General features: G+C 36.2%; 1 protein-coding gene across 4 annotated transcripts; it reads left to right on the plus strand.

The window, feature by feature from the left end:
• Nucleotides 1-1987: 1987 nt before the first annotated feature.
• tmem209.L (transmembrane protein 209 L homeolog) lies at nucleotides 1988-20309 on the plus strand. 4 transcript variants are annotated; one of them, XM_041585113.1, is made up of 15 exons: nucleotides 1988-2101; nucleotides 2854-3003; nucleotides 3118-3176; nucleotides 3699-3830; nucleotides 4412-4650; nucleotides 6496-6700; nucleotides 8777-8952; nucleotides 10879-10950; nucleotides 11734-11830; nucleotides 11912-12037; nucleotides 12948-13045; nucleotides 13446-13560; nucleotides 13652-13749; nucleotides 16282-16355; nucleotides 18717-20309. In XM_041585113.1, the coding sequence occupies exons 2-15, from the start codon at nucleotides 2864-2866 to the stop codon at nucleotides 18772-18774; spliced, it is 1689 nt and encodes a 562-aa protein (XP_041441047.1). In that variant the 5' UTR covers nucleotides 1988-2101; nucleotides 2854-2863; the 3' UTR covers nucleotides 18775-20309.
• Nucleotides 20310-21776: the final 1467 nt, after the last annotated feature.

Raw genomic sequence — 21776 nt, forward strand, 5'->3', positions numbered from 1 at the left:
GGAGGATGCATAGACGGGTCCTCTCCTGTGCACGGCTGGTGTGTTCCTTCCAGTTTGACACTCGCATGTGTCTTTTCATTTGGCGCGCTGTGTGACATCATAGTGCTTAGCACGAATTTCAAATATTTAAAGGCACCATGTTCCGGCTACAACTGCACATGCACCAAAGGCTAAAGTGTCAGCGCTCAGTTCACAAAGATCCCGAAGCGACTGATCATTGAGCTCCGCTGCTCTACTCTCCAAATTTAGGTCAGTGTGGCTGGATGGGACACTTGTTCTTGCTGAACACTATGCCGTGAGGAAGCAGGGAGGGATCGCAGTGGAGAAAGCAAATGGGGGCTTTTAGCTGTAGGAGGGTTTAGTTCTCCTTTAAATTTTGTGGGAAAAATGTCCAGACCACAAAAAATGCACAAACCGAAAGCCAGCATCTTGTTCCCTTTAGTGGATGGTTTCTTGTTTCAAGATATAAAGATGCTTTATTTAATCATTTATGCTCAGGGTTACGTCACTAAAGGTATATATGGGCAATACCATTTTTTTCCCTTTTTAGTATTTTATTGTTATGTTTTGATAGATCTGATGCAACATTTATATTCAAAATGGTGTCAAATTATCTGTCGGGAACTTCTTTAAGCAATGTTGGAAACCATGTATGCTGTACTCTTCAGACTAGGATCTGGAATCGGCGGTGGTGGCTGGGGGCCATTGGTTTTCAGGTAGGGTCCAACAGGGTCGGGGCCCACCCTGATTTTTCTCATTGTGTCACTTCTTCAAAGTTACATAATTACTGTGCCATTGCACAGATAATCCCCCTGCAAAATAAACTGCTCATAACAAAACAGCCACAAGAGAGAGTGAAGAAAAGGGGTTGTATACTGGTAATTTATATTTTTTTCTCTAAAATTAGTGGATGCCTGATTAGATGCCAGAGATAGGACTCGTGGAAGTCAGGGGTACTAGTGATCTAGCTACACCACTAGTGTTGCCACCTGGCCGGTAAAAATGTTGCATGATCGCAATGTTACGTATAGGGAAAAACCATAAAAACATAGGATGCCAGGTATTTTTTTTCTAGAAAAGGTGGCAACCCTATACACCGCAGATGAATTAGGACTTGGAAATTCTATTTTTTAATGAGTGCTTGTGTTTTAACAGAAAATTCAATACTTTACAAAAAAAATGCAATAATTTTTATTTTGTGTAAAGGAACAGTAACAAAAACATTGGTATCTTAAAGTAATAAAAATATTATGTACTGTTGCTCAGCCCCTGCACTGGTAAAACTGTGGGCTTGCTACACTACTAGACTCTGAGGAAGCGGCGAGCGTAGAGGCATGAAATGTGTACGTTTTTGCACACCCACTGCCGTATTGTTATCATATTGTGTGTTTTAATAAAGCCGCGTTATTAAGCTTAGCGACTCCGGTGAATATGTGGGCCAGTGCTTGATGCGGGTAAACGATATTGTGAAACACTGACGTTTTCCCTCGGAGTAGGGTTGCCATCTGGCCGGTATTTTACCGGCCTGGCTGGTAAAAATGACGGTTGATCCCAATGTTATTATTAGGGATAAAAGATAAATATAGGAAGGCCGGTATTTTTTTCCAGAAAAGGTGGCAACCCTGATTATAATACACAAGTGTCAGTGAGTCATGTGACAGAAATGACCACTAAACTCTGATGATAACCTATGACATCGCTAAGCACCGTTTATGAGGATATAATTTACAGGATGTTCATGGCTATTGTGTATTACATAACTATAATAGGGTTTCTGAAGCCCAACAACACGATATCCTAATTACTTTAAAACACTATAATTTGTTTGCGTTCCTTAGAAATCAGTAGCTAATACACCCCTTCCTGCTCTGTATAAGTCAATGAAAAGCTAGACAGTAATGAGGCAGGCTATAAGCGGGTTAATAGGCGCTGAACTTTTTTCGGAAACAGCCCATAACAGGCAATACTATTAGAAAGACGCATGGTGATGACGTATGTGCATTTTGTGAGACCGAGGCTTGCAACGCAAAGAATTCCGGTGCTAGAAGAAAGTCACGCTGTAGAGTAGGCGGGAAGGGGCAAGGGGATTGAAGCGTCTAAAGTAGGTAAATAGTGCTGCGACATCGTACAACTCCGAAGGGTTAACAGTCCTTATGTGGGCTGGTTAGGGTCCATCGCGTATCCATATATTATGTAGCTTATTTTCGTGGCTTTCCATCAGTTCATGTTATACAGTGTCAATATGCTGCTGCAGCTCGCGAAAGTATAATAAAACGGTGCCACCTTTTTTAATGGAAATTAAAGTCAGCGAGTTTTTAAAAACATATTTTATCAAAGAAACATCATGGCATATTTAGACCCAGCTGTGTGAGGACTACTGGTTCTCTACGTTTATTCTCGGTTTGCTTAGTATTTGGGTGTTAGGGCTTACTGTTCCTCTGTTCAATGTAACATACAGTACCTCTGTGTCTCTGTCTCTTTTAAGTTGTCTTACATTATACTCCTTTGTATTAAGGCTTTATTCTGTGTAAATATGGGTTACTCTGCTCTAAGGGAATTTTTTTTGTGTTTTGGTGCTCACTTTTGAGTATATTCTGCTGCAACTTGCCATGTAAGATTGATGTACGATTAATTAACTGCAGATATGTAAAACAAAAAAAAAAAGTGCCTAAAGCTCTGCACACAGTTGCTGATAACTGGGCTACAGAACTAGCACTTCTAGGATTAAAGTAGTCCATGGGGGTGCTATCACTGATTAACCTTTCATCACTGCATCTTGTTTCTGTATAAATTCCATGTCTATTTAATATTATGTTAATATGTTGTTTTTATTTACCAACTGTCAATTTTTAGTGATTTAACAATGAAGGCAGAAGAGCAAAGGTCAGCTATGTCCTTCATTGATACAACCATTAAGATGAGAAAGGAGGCTAATGCCAAGAAAGTAGTTTTGGCCTGGGCTCTGCTGAATGTGTCACTGGCAGGAATGATTTACACTGAAATGTAAGTTTGTTTTACAGTCCTATAACTGTATAATTTTAGATTTAGTGCATTTTGGTATGATTTTCAGTAACTCTTTGCAAAATATTTTTCACTGCATTTTGCTTTTGTCTGCAGGACTGGAAAAATGATAAGTACCTACTATAACATTACTTACTGGCCCTTGTGGTACATTGGTAAGTTTTTTGGTTTTTTTCCTCAGCAGAGGTAAAGCGAGCAAAGGTGAAGAACCCCTTTAACACTGCCATTCGAATCTTATAGTTGGGCTGCATGGCTTCTGGCCATATGAAGTTTATCTTTAAAATTAATTTTAATTTTTATCTGGTGCCTGACTGTTAGCTTAATTAAGCTTTAGCATCCAGTTACAATGCCAAGCCTGAGAAAAAATTAAAGTTAATTTTAAAGTTGTATTAGCCTTTAATATGGTGTGCAGTGCTAATGGCAGAGAGATACTAGTGGCATCCTGGGATCCCCATTATTGATTTTTTTGTGACGGTACCAGTTTTGCCTTCAATTGCCTTATGACCCTGAAAAGCAGTGTGGTCAGTTTCTTGTTGTGTGCTAATTATCCATTATACTTTTATATAAATGATATCATATGAAGATGTCTGTTAATCCCTTGGGTGGAGGGGGGTTGACATAAAACTATGGTGAATTAATATTCTAATCTTCTGACATTGTATTTTGTCACCTCTTAGAACTTGCTCTGGCATCCTTATTCAGTTTGAATGCACTGTTTGACTTTTGGAGATATTTCAAATACACAATGGCTTCTCCAAATATAACTTTGAGCCCCTCTCAGCAGAAGCTTCTAGGCGTACCTTATTCATGTAAGTACAAAAATATGTTGATAAGTGCACTATTAAATGTATTTTAGTTTGCCAGATTTTTATCTAACTTTGGTTTATTGAAAGTTTCTAGAATTCAGTTATTTACTATGCTAATTTATCTGTGTAAACAACAGCAGAGTTTTTCATATAGCAATATCCACTATTAGGGATGCACTGAATCCACTATTTGGGATTTGTCCGAATCCCCGAATCCTTGGTGAAAGATTCGGCCGAACTGAATCCGAATCCTAATTTGCATATGCTAATTAGGGGCAGGAAAAGAAAAAGTGTAAAAATCTTCTTTTGTTATGAAAAGTCACATGATTTCCCTACCCGCCCCTAATTTATATATGCAAATTAGGATTTGGTTCGGCCAGACACAAGGATTCGGCCGAATCCTGCTGAAAAAGGCCGAATCCTTGCCAAATCCCGAACTGGATTCGGTGCATCCCTATCCACTATGGATGCTGTTTGAATGAAGCTCAGCTACTTTTACAGGTAAGAGGCTTCACAGCTAGGTAAAGTTGTTGTTACATATTATTTCAATGATCCAATATGTGTTTTTTTTTTTATGTATACAGTGGCCCAGTCTTCTCCACAACGGGATCTGATTCCAAATAAGGTTCCAGGCTCTACATCACCCCCAAGCATGCAGGGACAGAATGTTCTGAGCTACAGTCCTTCTCGGTCTCCTAGCTCCAGTCCAAAATTCTCACCTAGTTGCATTAGTGGTTATAGTCCTCAGATACAGGCTATGCTACCAAACAGTGGTAGTCCCTTCACTTCAGTTGTGTCATACTCCTCTAACAGCTTCCCCAAGGTGAGTGTTGAATGTGTGGGTATTGTAACTAATAAAAAGAACTATATCAGGAATGTATTGCTTGCTATGCTAATTCGCTGATGGCATGCATTATAAAGGACATGCTGGTCCAGACTTGCTTCTAGGCTTGCTTTGGTGGAAACTACATACATACCCTTTTGGAACTAGCAAGACTGTAATGGAATCTCTGCTCTGATATAGGCTCATATTGAATATTAAATATTTGTATAAGCTACATGTGGAAGCAAGGCCAGATATATTTAGCATTTAACTTTCTGCATTAAAGGAATTGTTCAGTTTAAAAATAAAAACTGGGTAAATAGATAGGCTGTGTGGAAAATAAAAAATGTTTCTAATATAGTTAGTTAACCAAAAATGTAATGTATAAAGGCTGGAGTGATTTGATGTATAACAAGTCAGTCAGATCACTACTTCCTGCTTTTCAGCTCTCTTGGTTTACACTGACTGGTTACCCTGGCTACCAGGCAGTAACCAATCAGAGACTTGAGGGGGGAGCCACATGGGTCATATCTGTTGCTTTTGAATCTGAGCTGAATGCTGAGGATCAATTGAAAACTCACTGAACAGAAATGTACCATGTGGCCCCCCTTCAAGTCGCTGACTAGCTCAGAGTTATAGAGCTGAAAAGCAGGAAGTTGGATTTTGGCTGTTTTATTAGACACCCAGTCATTTCAGCCTTTATACATTACATTTTCGGCTAACTAACTATATTAGAAACATTTTTTATTTTACACAGTCTATCTATTTACACTGTTTTTATTTTCACACTGAACTATTCCTTTAAGTGAAAAGTCAGTTTCTTTTTCCAGCACAAAGGCACCATTCCACATTTCCACAGCCATTGTTCAGTGTGCAGATCTGGTCTATTGGTATGTGCCTAACTGTTCTGTCCATGCAGATCTCCCATCTGACCTTTTATCCTTATTCTTTAGATGGTGTGCATATAGGGTTGTTTCTTATTAGCATTTTGGGTTATATAATTTAATTTTTACTTTTTTATTCATGATGAATTATGGCAATTACTTGTACCTAGACTGTTTTATGGTTAATATTGCCTTCTCTATTTTCCAAAACATGAAAGACATTCAACTCATGTGGATGTTTAATGTGTAACCCTAAAAAACATTCTTAAAATATGAATGTACATTAAAAGTTACCTATAGGTCATGTTGATAGTTTTTTTTGCTGAGAGCTTTGTTTATCAAAGTTATTGTTAGTTGTCAGTTAGAGTTTCTAATACTAACTGCACAAATATGGCAGCCCCCTCATACAGGAACATGGGGCATCAGACAGGTAATGTAGAAGCATTGTGCAAATACTTTATGTCAAAGTTATAAGTAGCTTTCAAAGGCAATATTATGACAGATGTAAAAAAAGAGTTTAATTTCTTGTTTTAGTATCTCTTTAAAGCATTGCTTGGGAATTTGTAAATGTTCCATAGTCAAACAATTCTTTTGTAATGGGTCAGAGTATAGATTTACCTGGGTATTTGTGACAATTGTTGTACTTAGTGTAAGCATTATACTGTGTTAATCCCATTTTAATAAATGTATCATCACCTACTGATGAGTGAAATTTTTTGCCAAGTTCCGCCGTGCAAATGAAGCACATAGACTAATGGGTGAAAAAGATTGTTGTGCAATTTGTTGCGCATCAATTATGCCATTTTGGAATATTTGTTGAAATGGGTCAACGGGGTTATTGAATTATAAGATATTCATTGTATATGTTTTGGTTGTTGGCAGTGTATATCTTTTGGTTGTGTTTAGTGCAATAGTGATTTTTTTTTTCTCTCAAAGAAATACATATGTTTATTTTTGGCAGATTATAAATTACAGTCCTTCTTCGAGTTCCCCACAATACCCTAGTAATCTTGGTCCAGTGGAAAGTGGTGGTCTGAGATCTCGCTACCGTTCATCTCCATCTGCCTACAGCTCTCCAACAGATAAAGAGGATTATATGACTGACCTGAAATTGCTAGACACTTTCCTAAGGAGTGAAGAAGAGAAACAGCATCGGGCTCAGCTTGGTATGCTAAGCAGCACTGTAGTCATGTGGAGGGAGCTGGTCGTGGCATGTAGGGGTCCCATCTCCTGCCACCTAATATTGTTATTCATTTAGACTTACAAATTGACGAGTCCCAGTGGGAGTAAGGTGCAGAACAGCCCTATCCCCTGTCTATGCCTGTTCTTGTTTAAATGCCCTTCCTCCTAGTAAATGTAATTTAGAAATGTAGGGGCTTAACGTGTGACGTGCCGAACAGCAATTTAAATTATATGTATACATATCTGAATATCTTTTCTTGTGTAAATATATATTCTGTAAATATATCTTCAGAATCAACCACTTGTATGTAAATCCTAGGAAACTCCATCAGATGGCGCAAATACCTACTGATTCCTGCCCTAGATGTGGCACGGCCTCAGCCAAGTTTTTTCACATGATTTGGTCCTGCCCTCAAACTTACAGATTTTGGTCTAAAGTGATAGAACACCTGGCAAACAATTTAGATTTCCCCAGAGTCACTCCAGCAACATGCCTCCCGGGTGTTCTGGATGAAATAAGCCCACTGAAATGCTCTAGACTTTTATTTTGACTATTAGTTTTCTATGTCAAGAAAACGGTAGCCATGCACTGGATGGGGACCACACCTCCTATGCTGAATGCCTCGAAATTACAAGTCAACAACGTGACCCCTCTGTACAAACTAACATATGAAAACAGGGGATCGCATACCAAATTTGATAAGGTCTGGGGCCCCTGGTGTGATTTAGAGGAGCTTAATAACAACAGAGAGGAACCACCTGCTTAGCAATTGCTTTACAATCTTAATATAGAGCACTGAGATCATTAATGTGAAGCACCGCTCTGTTAACTCCCATTATGGGAAAGAAACAAACAGATAATTTTGCATAATATTAACCATAGAGGTAAAAAACAGTTCTAAAACTCACTTGCACATGTGACCCAGAAACTTTAAAGTCTCCTCCTGCCATTATATTGTAACTTTGTTATTTTCTTTTAGATGTTTGGTCTTATTTGTGTTCCTTTGTTATTTTTAATTGTTTTATTTTTTTGAAAACTAATAATAATCTACCTTTTAAAAATATATATATTTAGGGATGCCCCGAATCCTTCACGAAAGATTCGGCCAAATACCGAACCGAATCCGAACCCTAATATGCATATATGAATTTGAATTTGCATATGCAAATTAGGGGTGGGAAGGGGAAAACGTTTTTTACTTCTTTGTTTTCTGACAAAAAGTCACACAATTTCCCTCCCCGCCCGGCCAAATCCCGAACCGAATCCTGCGTAATATATATGTATATACACATAGCTTCAGAAACTTTCCTACCTTCTGCAGTAACCTCTGTATAAACCCCTTTAAACAACAACCAATGTATCTTATGTGTTTTGATAAAACCACTTTTCTTTTGTAGTTAAGCTGGGATTTTAACCAAGGGCCTCTCAGCTACTAACAGCTTTTCCCACCACTGTGCTAGGAAGGCAGTACCTGGTAAATCGGGCCTTTTCACTTGCCTTCCATAGTTGTGACTACTATATTCCAGCAGCCTTATTTGTTTTTTTTGGCCTGCCAGTTAGAGATGCTTGTGCCCTAATTAAACCGTTCTCACCATTATTTCCTGGCCCCACGTCAGTATGTCCTGCTTCCCATCTGCTTCTAGTCTCTTCTGCTTCTCTGTCCTCTTCTAGTCTGTCCTGCACCTCTTCCCGCTTTATCCTGCTCCACCCACAGTGGAGTCCTGCTTGTCACCTGCTTCTTTGCCTGTTGCACCATTCCACTAGCCTTTTTGCAGGTTTTTACTGTCTTCTCCCAAATGAGTTACAGTAGTAATACGGGGTGATAGGGTGCTTTAGTAATTTTACAACATATTAGGAACCTTCTCCTGCTCCTTTTAAATGTAGGTCTCTCTTAAAAAAACATTGGTGGCTAATATGGTACTTGTTTACCTGTTCAATGTGCAAAATACGGTGACTGGTTGCATACTTGCCATTGGTTGTGTGACGGATTGTTAAATATTTTTTCCACAAGTGTGGACAACCAAATTGTGTGTTTTGAAAAGTCTCCACTTTTATACAGGGAGTCCAGATTCAAGCTCAACTTCAACCAGTCCAACCTTCTGGAATTACAGTCGTTCTGTGGGTGATTATGCACATACCCTTCGCAAGTTTCAGTACCAGCTAGCCTGTCGTTCCCAGGCTCCCTCTGCACATAAAGATGAAGCTGATCTTGGCTCCAAGCATGCTGCTGAAGAGGTAGAAATAGAGTCTGGGTTGTGTAATTACAATCATTTTATAAATATGAAATTTGTCAATCCGACAATGCAAAAGTATTGTTTCCTAGCTTCGCATTCGTGGGACTTGAGGCACTGTGGCCCAAAGTGTAGTTGGATATATAATACTAGTAAGTTAAAATATGGGTCCCCTTGAAGATGTGAGTTGTGACCTTCTTTAGCATTTCACCAATAGCTGAAGACTAACTAGGTTGCTGGGATTTTTAAATCGGTAACTTCTTACGGATATCTCCCAAAATGTTATTAAAAGGATTCTGTCATGATTTTTATGGTGTAGTTTTTATTTCAAAATTACACGGTTTATACTGCAAATAATTCATTCTACAATATAAAATTTCATTCCAAACCCAACAAATGTACTTTTTGTAATATTAGTGTGTAGGCAGCCATCTCAGGTAATTCTGCTTGGTCATGTACTTTCAGAAAGAGCCAGCACTTTAGGATGGAACTGCTTTCTGGCAGGCTGTTGTTTCTCCTACTCCAATGTAACTGAATGTGTCGCAGTGGTACCTAACTGCTGTTCTTATATCTACCAGGCAGCTGTTATCTTGTGTTAGGGAGCTATCTGGTTATCCTCCCATTGGGAGGGGATGATATCACTCCAACTTGCAGTACAGCAAATTGACTGAAGTTTATCAGAGCACAAGTCACTTGACTGGGGGAGGTTGGAAAACTGACAATATGTCTAGCCCCTTGTCAGATTTGCGTTTTTCCAGTGACCATATCCCTTTAATATATACTCATCTAAACCATTTTATTGCCTCAACATGTAAAATAAATCGTTATAATCTAAACGCTAATGATGATGGTATACTGTATGCAAATGGAAAAATGATTTAATTGTATATGAAATGATTTGCAAGTGATGTGACATTTCTATTAGTAAACTTATTATATACAAAAAATACTCGAATACTCCCTTTACAGCCTATAGCACTAGCTAGAAATGTATTTCAATATTTTTAAAGCTTATAAAGCCATTGTATAATTCTTGCAGGAGCAGGGTAATAGTAAATTATATTTCAATTTGCAGTATATACAGTACCTGTGTTCAAAAAGGGCATAGTAATTTAGGGTGTTAAATGTATTTTACTGTTGTTTTAATTTAAAATATATTTGTAGGTGTTTTTTATTGCCCTTAATTGCATCAGAGCAATTGTCGGCAATTTCTCAGTTATAGCCATGTTTTTTTTTTTTTAAGTTATAGCTATGTTTATTAAACTCTTTAGCTATACACCTGAAACACGGCTGCAACCGACAGGGGAAGAGGCCCTTTAAAGTCAACACCAAAATAAAATAAAAAACATGATTCTAAGCAACTATGTTCTATGTTTTTTAAGTTATTTGTATTGCTAATGAAAGCAGTGGTTGTCTGTCCCTTTCTATTCTCTGAACTGGTGGCCCAGACTGTTGATAAAATGTAAGACAAGCCTGACAGTTAACAGACCTGTCTTTGCTGGGGAACTAAGACTTTTGCAACATTGTTTAAAAACTAACACCCAGGAGATAAGCAAATGCTGCTTTCAATAGAAATTCCATTTACAAATAACTTTAAAAGCACTGAACATTTTTAATGAATATACAATGGAAAGTTTCTTAGAATTACTTTTTCAGTTTATCATGCACATTTTTATTTTGGTGTTGACTTGCCCTTTTAGTAGACTAAATGTAAAATTGATGTTGGGATTATGGATACTTAAAAGAAAATAAAGATCCAAAATTACTTTATAAATGGAGGAAGAAGATAAGATTTTCCTTCTAAGCATTATTTATTTGACTCAGAAGGAAAATAGTTATAGAATACCCCTTTTAATGTATATGAAGCTTTTTTTAATTTTTGTAATTGATGGCTCTCTCAAAATAAGCAAAGCATTATTTTTTCTTTCAGGTTTGGGCAAAAGTCACAATGAATCGTCAGCTGCTGGACCATATGGATACATGGACTGCAAAATTCCGAAATGTATGGAAGAACGTAGCTCATTTTACATTTTCTCTAAGGCTAATTTTGAAAAATAAAAAAGTGCCCCTATGTCCTTTTTTTTCATTTGTGTCCATGTAAATTCTATTTAAAATGAGTATGACTAAAGCCAGAGCCTTAGAACATTCACTACTATAACTTTTTATACATGTGAAATTATTACAATAGTGCAGTTACAAAATATATTTAACAAGTTTGTGTGTGATCATAATTTACTAAGTACATTCTTTGGAGTTAAGACTAATTAACAGTTTTGGTAATAAAGCTAGAAGTGAATTTATTTTTTATGGAATTTCATATATATATATATATATATATATATATATATATATATATATATATATATATATATATATATATATATATATATATATATATATATATATATATATATATATATATATATATATATATAAAATTAAATAGGGCACATGTACAAGTATAATTCTAAATTGGGGATGGGTAATAAAGATGTGCATTTATAGGTAAGAAAAGAAAGTCTGGTTGGAACGACTGGAAGAAAACTAGGACAGAAAGTAGCATCACACAGGCAGATAGAATAGACATAATCTTCCTAAAGCACTACTAATTAACAACCATGGTGTTTAGATTTTTCTTACAACACTGGTAAATTTGTCAGCACTACTGCGCAAAAAATTAAAAGGTATAGAAAAATAAAATCCATGACCTAATCTATTTGTCTCTTTTATGTATGCACCAATTATGTCATATTTTATCCTAACGTATGTCTATATATCTCTGTAGTGGGTTAATGAAACCATTTTGGTCCCCTTGGTCCATGAGATAGATTCTGTGAACACACAAATGAGAAGACTCGGTTGTCCTGAGTTACAGATAGGAGGTAAATAATGACAATGGTCCTGACATCATTTAAAAAAACAACTGTAACATTATTTATTATACTTTATACAATTTTTTTCAGAATCAAGCATAAGCAGTTTGAAGCAAGCAGCTCTAGTAAAAGGCCCACTCATACCAACATTACATATCATAATGCAATATCTGGACGTCACTCCAAATCAGGAATACTTGTATGAGCGCCTTAAAGGTAAAGATTTATTTATTTATTTTAAATTTTGATGTAGATGTTTTTAGTTTCATTTTGACTAAGAGTAGCTCAAAGGAACAGCTGTGATTTGTAAATTGCACAGAAAACTAAATTGGGTTATCTGGAATGTTTTTGAAAGATTACAGTACAGATAGGATGTTTGGTTGCTTGGCCAAAAAACACACCAAAAAGAGCTTACGATTTCCCTTACAGACTTGCATTATTAATTGTCTGGCAAGAATTTGTCAGGCAATTTCCGACTGTCTATAGGAGCTGTTTGGGGCTACACTGAAATGTGGAAATGCCCGAAACACTCCATCAGGCTCATTTATAAACACTGGGCAGTTTTGCACCTGGGCATCCAATCAAATGATTGCTTTGACTGTTCAACCTGCAGCTGGCTAAAAAAGCCTATCACTGATTGATTTCTATCTGTAACTGCCAAATTACCCTGTGTTTATAAATAACTCCAATGTATTCCATTACTTTTTGAAGGGAGGCACTGTGGTGTATGCCTCCACTTTTCTATCTGTAGTTAAAGATCTAGTTATAGTCACGAATACCTTATTCAAAGGGGATAAACAATTATACTCAGTAGTCCTATCCCAAAGTACCCCCCCCAGTCCAAGGGTTGTACATAGTTAAATAATCTCAAAAGGCAAAAATGGGGAAAGACTTGCTGGTTAGTGAAGACGGAGCCCAAATATTATAAAAATGAAAAATCTTTATTAGGACATACTCTGGCCTGACGCGTTTCGTGCCAAAGGTGGGCACTTACTCATAGGCTATGAGTAAAAAATAACAAAACAGTTATGAGTAACAATAACAAAACACTACCTTAAAGATTTAGTACTTGTCCTTGATTTGTATTGTTTACACCAATAGCTTCATATAATTATTAAATTTCTAGAACTGTCACATGGAGGATGCATGAGCTCTTTCCGGTGGAATTCAGGAGGAGATTTTAAAGGTCGAAAATGGGATACGGATCTTCCAACTGATTCTGCGGTATGTTGCTTTGCATACAAGAACTTTTATTCTATGTCATTGTTTGCATTTTCAAGCCATTTCTGCAAAACACAATTTGTTTTGCTTTTAAAAAAGTGTCTGCAAAGTACAAACCATACATAGTGGAAATCCTGCACATCTAATTGGGAATATCAACCCACAGCTTATGTGTGTTGCTCTTAAAAGTTGCCAGTAAATTACAACATTACGTGAAAACATTCTGAATATCATGCATGCCCTTTAAATATATTTGCATATATCATATTGTATAATGTATTTTTATGTTGGTTAGAAGGTTAAAATCCTGTTTTCAATTTAGAAGGTTAAAATCCTGTTTTCAATTTAACACCTTCATTATTTAGAAGCTTATTGGTTTACTACATCATTATTTCTTTTTAAGATCATGATGCATATATTTTGCACATATCTGGACTCTCGCCTGCCTCCCCACCCTAAATATCCAGATGGGAAAACCTTCACTTCTCAGCATTTTGTCCAGGCTCCCGATAAACCAGGTATATATGTGTCAGTGTTTATAAGCTAAAAGGCAACTGGATTTGTATCAGATTGCCTTGACATTTGTTACCTTTTCCTTTTTACCATTAGATACGTCAAATGAAAATGTATTTTGCATCCACCAGAGCAGTGTAAATCCTCCCTACTATGAGTTAGTCTATCAGAAGCACATCTACAGCCTGCCAAAGGTATTTGTAAAATGTTATGTATTTTAAAGTTAAATTATACATTCAGTTCATGCTTCCGGTACATCTATTAAAGGAGTATATCATTTTTAAGTTAACATAAACGTTTATAAAATTGACAATTCTTATTTTTTCAGTTGGTCTTCATTTTTAATTTTTTTTTATAATTTTTAAATTGTTTGCCACCTTCATCTAACTCTTTTCAGCTTTTAAATTGGGATCACTGACCCCAGCAGCCAAAACTATTGTTTTGTAATATGAACTCTAGCAACCAGATAGCTGCTGAAATTCTAATCCAGAGAGCTGCTGAACAAAAAGCTATATAATTCAAAAACAATAATAAAAAATGATGGCCAGTTCCAAATTAACTCAGAATATCACTCTCTGCATTATACTAAAAGTTAATTTCAAGGTAAAGGACCCATTTAAAAACTGTTTTAAGGGTATTAAGTGCATAAAATGTTTGAGGCTTATAATTACCAGTAATTCAGTGTTATCACTTCAGCACTATATTACATTGCTCTGCTGCCTCACAAGACACCTAGAAATAAAAACTTGATTTCACCAGGTAGGCAAAGTAATGCACATAAAGCTTAAACAGGTTGGGAATTTTTGGAAGAATATAATGTATAATACATATGGAAAAGTTTGGGAACCCCTCTTAATTCTCCTCCTTTTGCAACTGTAACTGCCTCTAGACGCCTCCTATAGCCTTTGATGAGTCTGGATTCTGGATGGTAGTTTTGACCATTCGTCCATCCAAAATCTCTCCAGTTCAGTTAAATTTAATGGCTGCCGAACAGCCTGCTTCAAATCCTCCCATAGATTTTCGATGATATTCATATTCCAGAATATTGTACTTCTCCCTCTGCATAAATGCCTTTGTAGATTTCAAAGTGTATTTAGGGTCATTGTCTTGTTGGAATATCCAACCCCTGCATAACTTTGTGACTGATGCTTGAACATTATCCTGAAGAATTTGTTGATATTGGGTTGAATTTATCCGACCCTCGACTTTAACAAGGGCCCCGGTCCCTGAACTAGCCACACAGCCCCACAGCATGATGGAACCTTCACCAAATTTGACAGTAGGTAGCCTGTGTTTTTCTTGGAAAGCGGTGATGTTCTTCTGCCATGCAAAGCGCTTTTTGTTATGATCAAATAACTAAATTTTTGTCTCAGTCCAAAGCACTTTGTTCCAAAATTACTGTGTCTTTTCTAAATGAGCTTTTGCATAAAACAAGTGACTCATCACCCTGTCATACAGATGTTCTTTGTGCGAATTGCGCTGAATTGCAGAAGATGTACAGATACACCATCTGCAGCAAGATGTTCTTGCAGGTCTTTGGAGGTGATCTTTGGGTTGTCTGTAACCATTCTCACAATCCTCCGCATATGCCGCTCCTGTATTTTTCTTGGGCTTACAGACCTGGGTTTTACAGCAACTGTGCCTATGGCCTTCCATTTCCTGGTTACATTCCTTACAGTTGAAACTGACAGTTTAAACCTGAGATAGCTTTTTGTACCCTTCCCCTAAACCATGATACTGAACAATCTTTGTTTTCAGATCTTTTGAGAGTTGCTTTGAGGATCCCATGCTGTCACTCTTCAGATGAGATTCAAACAGAAGCACAAATTGCAATTAGCCACCTTAAATACCTTTTATCATGATTGGACACACCTGCCTATGAAGTTCAAGGCTTAACACGCTTAAGGCTTAACCAATTTGGTGTTGCCAGTAATCAGTTGCATTCATTTAAATTAGCAAAATTACAAGGGTACCGAAACTTTTGCACAACCAGTTTTTCACATTTGAATTAATTTCATACAACTGAATACTGCTTCACTAAAAAAAAAAAAAAAAAAAGAAAAAGACCCCAGTATGTTCCTGGGAAATGAAAGACATACCACTTATCTTTTTTGTTAAAAGTGGAGTAAATTATTATGCAGGCTGAGAGGGGTTCCCAAACTTTTAAGTGAGCTATAAGTGAGCAGGAAGAGACTAATACTGCAGCTGCTTTCCTAAACAAACAGAGAGCTTCTAGAGCTTTCTACTCGGGTATGGTAAAACATTCTACAGAATAATTATAGCATTCTAGCTTGCAATATTGCAGCTAATCTATGGGCAATAAAATGCTTCTGTAGCTTTCCTTCTATGTTTAAAACTTGTCACTGATTTATCAAATGGGTACAAATGTTATAATTATATGGCCAAATTTGTGTTTGTGCACCCAGTTTTGTATCTGGGGCAGTTGCTCTGGAATTCAATACAAAACGACTTATATTTGATAAAGTTAATTTTGGATGAAAAATGTTTTTGGGATTATAGTGTTTACAAAATGGAATTTGGACTCTCAAAATGTTTGGAATTTTGAATTGACAGATCTAATTTTGTGATTACAAAATCATTCTATTGTGCATAAAAACATTCATGGCTCAAAAGTAACATGTCTACTAAATGCACTGCAAGAATTTTGAGATTACATAATGTATTTTGTGTGCGTGTCAATGTTTCCACTCTCTCTATATTTTCAGGGAAGAAACAACTTGTTTCATACATTGCTCATGTTCCTGTATATTATAAAGACCAAAGAATCAGGAATGCTTGGGTGAGAACAACTATATGCCTGCACTGTCATGATTCTTGTGTATTTAATTTCATATAGTAATTCATTCACAGGAAGGTTCCCCAACCTTTTTTACCCATGAGCCACATTCAAAAATAAAAAGAGTTGGGGAGCAACACAAGCATGCAAAAAAGTTCATGGGGTGCGAAATAAGGGCTGTGATTGGCTATTTGTTGCCCCCTATGTGGACTGTCAGACTACAAGAGGCTCTATATAGCAGTACACCTGGTTTTTATGCAACCAAAACTTGCCTCCAATCCAGGAATTCAAAACTATGCTGCTTTGAGGCCACTGAGAGCAAAATCCAAGGCGTGGGAGAGCAACATGTTGCTCGCGAGCTACTGGTTGGGGATCACTGCGTTAGAGAAATATCGCTGCAGAGGAAGTGCTTAGAATGGGGCTGCATTTGCAGATTCTTGATGTTCCCAGAACAGCTGGAGTTGATGTCAGCAATGTCTACATTTCTTAAAATTTACGGCAAGCAGAGAGATTGAGTGGCAGCATATTCTCTCTGTACCTGTCATGCCTCACCTGTCCTTCCATTTACTAACAAGTTGTTACAAAAATATTTCCCTTGGTAGGGAGTAAAATGTCCATGCTGGTAAATGTTGTGAAATCAGTCTCACATTATTGTCCTGGCTATATGCAATGCTTATAAAAATGAGTTTTATATTGTTTCTCTACAATGCTACTGTTGCACATAGCTTCTTCCTGTAAATGCACATTTGTTTTAGACTGAAATCAGCTTCATGTATTAAGTGACAGTTGGAAAAATTACACTTTAGCCATAGGTCAGCTCTCACAATTATTACACCCCTGTTGAAAAGAACGTTTATCTGGTTTTATCTGTTTATTAGAACTGGTGATAAATCTATTCTGAGCACTGGCCTGTGTTAAATAGTATAATAAGTACTCCTTACTGTACTGTATGGTGAGTGTTCTTGCAGGAAATGATTCCTGTAATTCACAAAGAAAATAAGCATGTCTCCTTTTTAAAAGCATTTCTGCGATTGAGATATATTTTATAAATGTGTGAAAAATCATTTACACCAACAAAACTGTAAAAGTTCTTATGAAAACATCATATTTCTAAAGCTGCTATTTTTTTCTTCTATGTGAATTAAAGTCTGTTATCCTGGTGTCAGGCACCACCCATTAAAGAAGAAAAAAATAAGCTAATTTATTACAAAAAGTTCACTTAAGGCCCATGTTTTTAAAGGGGGTGTTGACCTTTAAGTTAATTTTTAGTATGTTGTATAATGTCCTATTGTTAGTTACTTTGCAATTGGTCTTCATTACTTATTTTTTTATAACTTTAATTTTTACTTTTCCCTTCTACATTTTTCCAGCTTTCAAATTGGGGCCACTGCCTGGCAGCCAAACTATTGCTCTGTGAGGGAAACAATTTATTTTTTATTTTTCTACTCAGTTGTATTCATATTCTAGTCTCTCCTGCTGAAAATTATCTCAGAATATTAAAGTCTATGTCAATTTAAAAGTTAATGCTTGGTGCAACAGCCCCTTTAAAGTTGCACCAAATGCAGGATTCTGTTTTGGGATTTGACTGGATTTTAGAACTTTTTGTAGGAATCTGACTGATGAATTCATCCCTATGAGATACTTTTTTAAAAAAAATCTAGCACATGAACACGGAAAAGAACCCCATAAATATACACGCGGATAATATTTTCTGGATTATTAAAGGATAAAACATTGTTGTCAGAAAAAATTGATGGAACAGCAGCTAAATTTCCCCAAGAAGTCAATGGGAATGGTTTCCAACAACATTATTTTACGAATTTATCAAAAACCTCATCGAAAGTAGAAAACGATTCTTGCTTAACTTTTTTCTGTGGAAGAACCATTACCATGAAAATATACTGTATTTTTCTTTAACCTCAGAATGTAATAAATTGGCCTCCAAGTGTTCAGCTAAGCCAAATCTCCTTTAGTCAGTCATGTGGGAAACGGAACGCATTTTTTTCACATGTACTTCTCCAATTTTAAATGTCTGGTATTCAGAAAAAAAATTAATTGACTTTAATCATCAGATTTATTCTTTTAACTACTTTATTTAATCTGAATGGTTAGTTGTAAATCAGAAGATTGGAACGTACGATCATTTGTCGGATATGATGACGGAGTCCACCCATCTATGGCCAGCTTAAGTGTATTGAACAGATTTTTAAACAACTTTATAAATGTACTCTATAGTTTATGCAATATAATGTTGATATTCTCGGATATTACTGTGAGCCCACCGTGTACTTCAATCAACCACACTTAAATCTGCATATTTAACACTGTAAATCATGTTATTAATCTCCGCTCTTTGTATTTTAGGAGAGTCAACCTTGGTTTATCTGGAGTGAATATCTTATGGATATTTGGGGACCTTTGATGCTTGATGTGGCCAGGATTTCAGTTTAAAAGCTGTTTTTTTAACTATTGCTTTTTTTCAAGTTAATATTTTTCTATAATGGTGCCTCTGAAAAATATGTATTTAAAACGCATTGGTTTTGCAAAGGGACAGATTTTGTAGTTGTAAAATTTCGATTAAGGATGACCTGTTTTTAGTGTTACCTGACAGATTGGGCCTACTGGCAAGAACTGGCCACCCATGCCAATGGCATTAATACATTTGTGTGGCTGAACAATGCCCAAACAAGTTGATCTGTATGGAATCTAGAGGGAGTTCCTCATTTCTAGAACTGCCAGCACTTCGTGCATATGCCAAGAAGACGGATTGGGGGGATTTCAATCCAGAGAAATGAATTGCAGTTATAGGGAATCCTACAACAGACTGCCAAATAAGCTCCCCAAGATTCCAATTTGTAAATAGTGCGATATGGATGTTGAAATAGCCAGGCTGCCCAACTAAATCTTTTCATGTACAGAAGTGTTTAATCAGTCTGCATCCACTGAATTGTTTTCATATTGACATGTATTTACTCACTATTTTAAGTTGCAAATAGAAATGGTTTCTGTTCATAATTTTAAAAAATGTGTTAAATTGCAACTTGAATTATTTTAAGGAACTGCTCTGCATATAGATTTGTTTCTATTTTACATAATTGTTCAGTCATTTCCCCTTTCTATAAACGTTTAGACAGATGGCACACCCCGCAGCCTAAGTTTAGTTTTTTTTGGGCATTTCCCATTTTATGAAGCAGCGGTGGTGGTTTTGGAATTTCTTTTCTGCCTGAAATACACCAGTGCAGAATACACCTCATGACTCATAGCTCTGTTATGTTTCAAATGATCTCTTATATATTTCCTTTTAAATCTTTATTTGTTTTTACACAGCTATGTATGTAACATCTAGGAACAATTATTTAGAGGTAAAATTTTTCTATGGCCTGTACAAAACTATATAATCTATTACTGACTTATTTGCATTATTAGCATTGGCTATACAGTTTAGTTTCTCGTCACCAATAAACGTTGAAGAAAAGCTTGGCTTTTTTTCATTCTTGTATATAGAACAACCTAAAATCTACTGTATTTTCAAAATGTCCCTTTTGTGAAAACATTTTAACAGGAAGTATTCTATGCAGGAATGTTTAATTTCATTTCTAAACATTGAAAATGATTAGTAAACTGTATTCATACATTTTCTTTATGATGTCATAGACAAAGCAGGTAGTTTCTTTTTAATTGTCAAACATATTCTGAGAATTTGTAACTTCATACTAATTCTGTAAAGTATTTATAATGCCAACATATTTTATTCGATTTTGAGAAGTGTTGGAAATAAAGTAATTTAGAGCACTCTTTTTTATCTTTTTTTTTTTACTTTGTTTTTCCTGTATGTATGCCATAAGTGGAGATGTACCTGTCATTCTGTAAAAGGCCCCAGCTGGCTAAATTTCATAAATGGAACTGCCTGCAGCAATGCAGTAAGCAAAATTTTTAATAAAGATAGAGTGGCTGCGAGAGGTATTCCAGACTGCAAATTCCTTTTATGGTGTCTTGTTAATGTTGCCATTAAAGAGTTGTCCCTGGTAAAATGACCAGATTTTTATAAGGTGCCAGGTTTTCATGAAGATATTGCAGGACATGCCATGCATTGACAGGGTTGTGCTGATATGGGAATAATTAAATATACAAATGTATTGACGCTATGCTTAATAGGTTGAGGGAGACTCAATACCTTCCTGAAACCTTTGCTTTCTGTTGTAATAATAATGCCACCATACACACATTGTATGCAGTCACTAGACTGAGAACAATGCTGAACATTTATGTGAAGTTCTGGAGTGCGGATTGTGAACTAGATTTTAGATTTTATGTTCGATAAATGGTCCAGTATCCCACTAGGCACAATAAAGGACTTGTATGACCACATTGTCAAGAGGACTGAAATTGTTCTGAAAGAGAAGGATGACCCTAATCCTTATAACCCTGCACCTTGTTTATTTATTACAAAATCCCTAATGGTCAATGGCCCAATGTAATCACAGAATTAGTATGTTGTGTAACCTATTAACGTGACGGTGTATTTCAATTTACCATAGTTTGTACACAATAATTTGACACATAATTGCAAGCAAAGGTTTGGGCATCTTTTGCTATGTAACATAAAAGTAATAGTAGTAAATGACTACTGCAGGGAACAGTGTCTTAATTTTTTTTCCCCCCACAATCTTTAAAATAGAAATAGAATAGAAAATAGTAATTATGGAATATGCAAAAGTAAAAATAAGTCGGTATTTAGTAACAATCCATTTGACACATATGACAGCTTGTAAACACCTTTTTGGGTGTTTCAATTCTTGCAGGGATTGTAGGAAGAGTTACATTTTCATTACGTCATCAGTCAGAATTGTGCAACATTTTGCATTCAACTGTAAATTCACATAAATTGCACAGTGTAGTGTGGTATATTTTACCTCCACTTTTTGCACAGCTGGACCATTTCAAAGAATTAAAATGGAACCTTAAAACTAATGAAAAAATAAAATGATGAGCAATGAAAGGAAACCTACATTTAAAATTGGTGTGTGTGTGCGTGCGTGTGCAGTGTTTGCAAATATCTGTTGCTGCAGGGCTTGTCCTGACAAATGCCATCTCCAACCACGGCACCAGTCCGCACCAGCACTCCCAGATGATTATATTAAATCCACCTTTATTTCAAATATGTCATTGCAATGTTTCAGACCTTACTGGTCATTTATCAAGCTGACAAAGTATCCATCAAGAAATTAGCAGCTTCCTTATATACTCCAAAAACAATGCCCTCTAGTGGTAATAACACAATTAAACACATTATATTAAAAATACATGTATCAGGGTTCAACCAATATCCTTTGTACATCTCATTACATGTTTCATAATACATCTTTTTAAGAGACGAGCTAACTTATCTTTTCTGCTCCACTTGTGCTTATAGATTCTTTGGTG

Source organism: Xenopus laevis, chromosome 3L, assembly GCF_017654675.1.
Source record: "Xenopus laevis strain J_2021 chromosome 3L, Xenopus_laevis_v10.1, whole genome shotgun sequence".
Lineage (NCBI taxonomy): Eukaryota > Metazoa > Chordata > Amphibia > Anura > Pipidae > Xenopus > Xenopus laevis.

Bases quoted from the DNA above. Each gene is read 5' to 3' on its own strand.
- tmem209.L (XM_018251002.2), top strand. From the start codon at position 2,345: ATGGCATATTTAGACCCAGCTGT. The intron at 2,368-2,853 runs GTGAGGACTACT...GTCAATTTTTAG, and splicing joins GCATATTTAGACCCAGCTGT to TGATTTAACAATGAAGGCAG. The intron at 3,831-4,411 runs GTAAGTACAAAA...TTATGTATACAG, and splicing joins TCTAGGCGTACCTTATTCAT to TGGCCCAGTCTTCTCCACAA.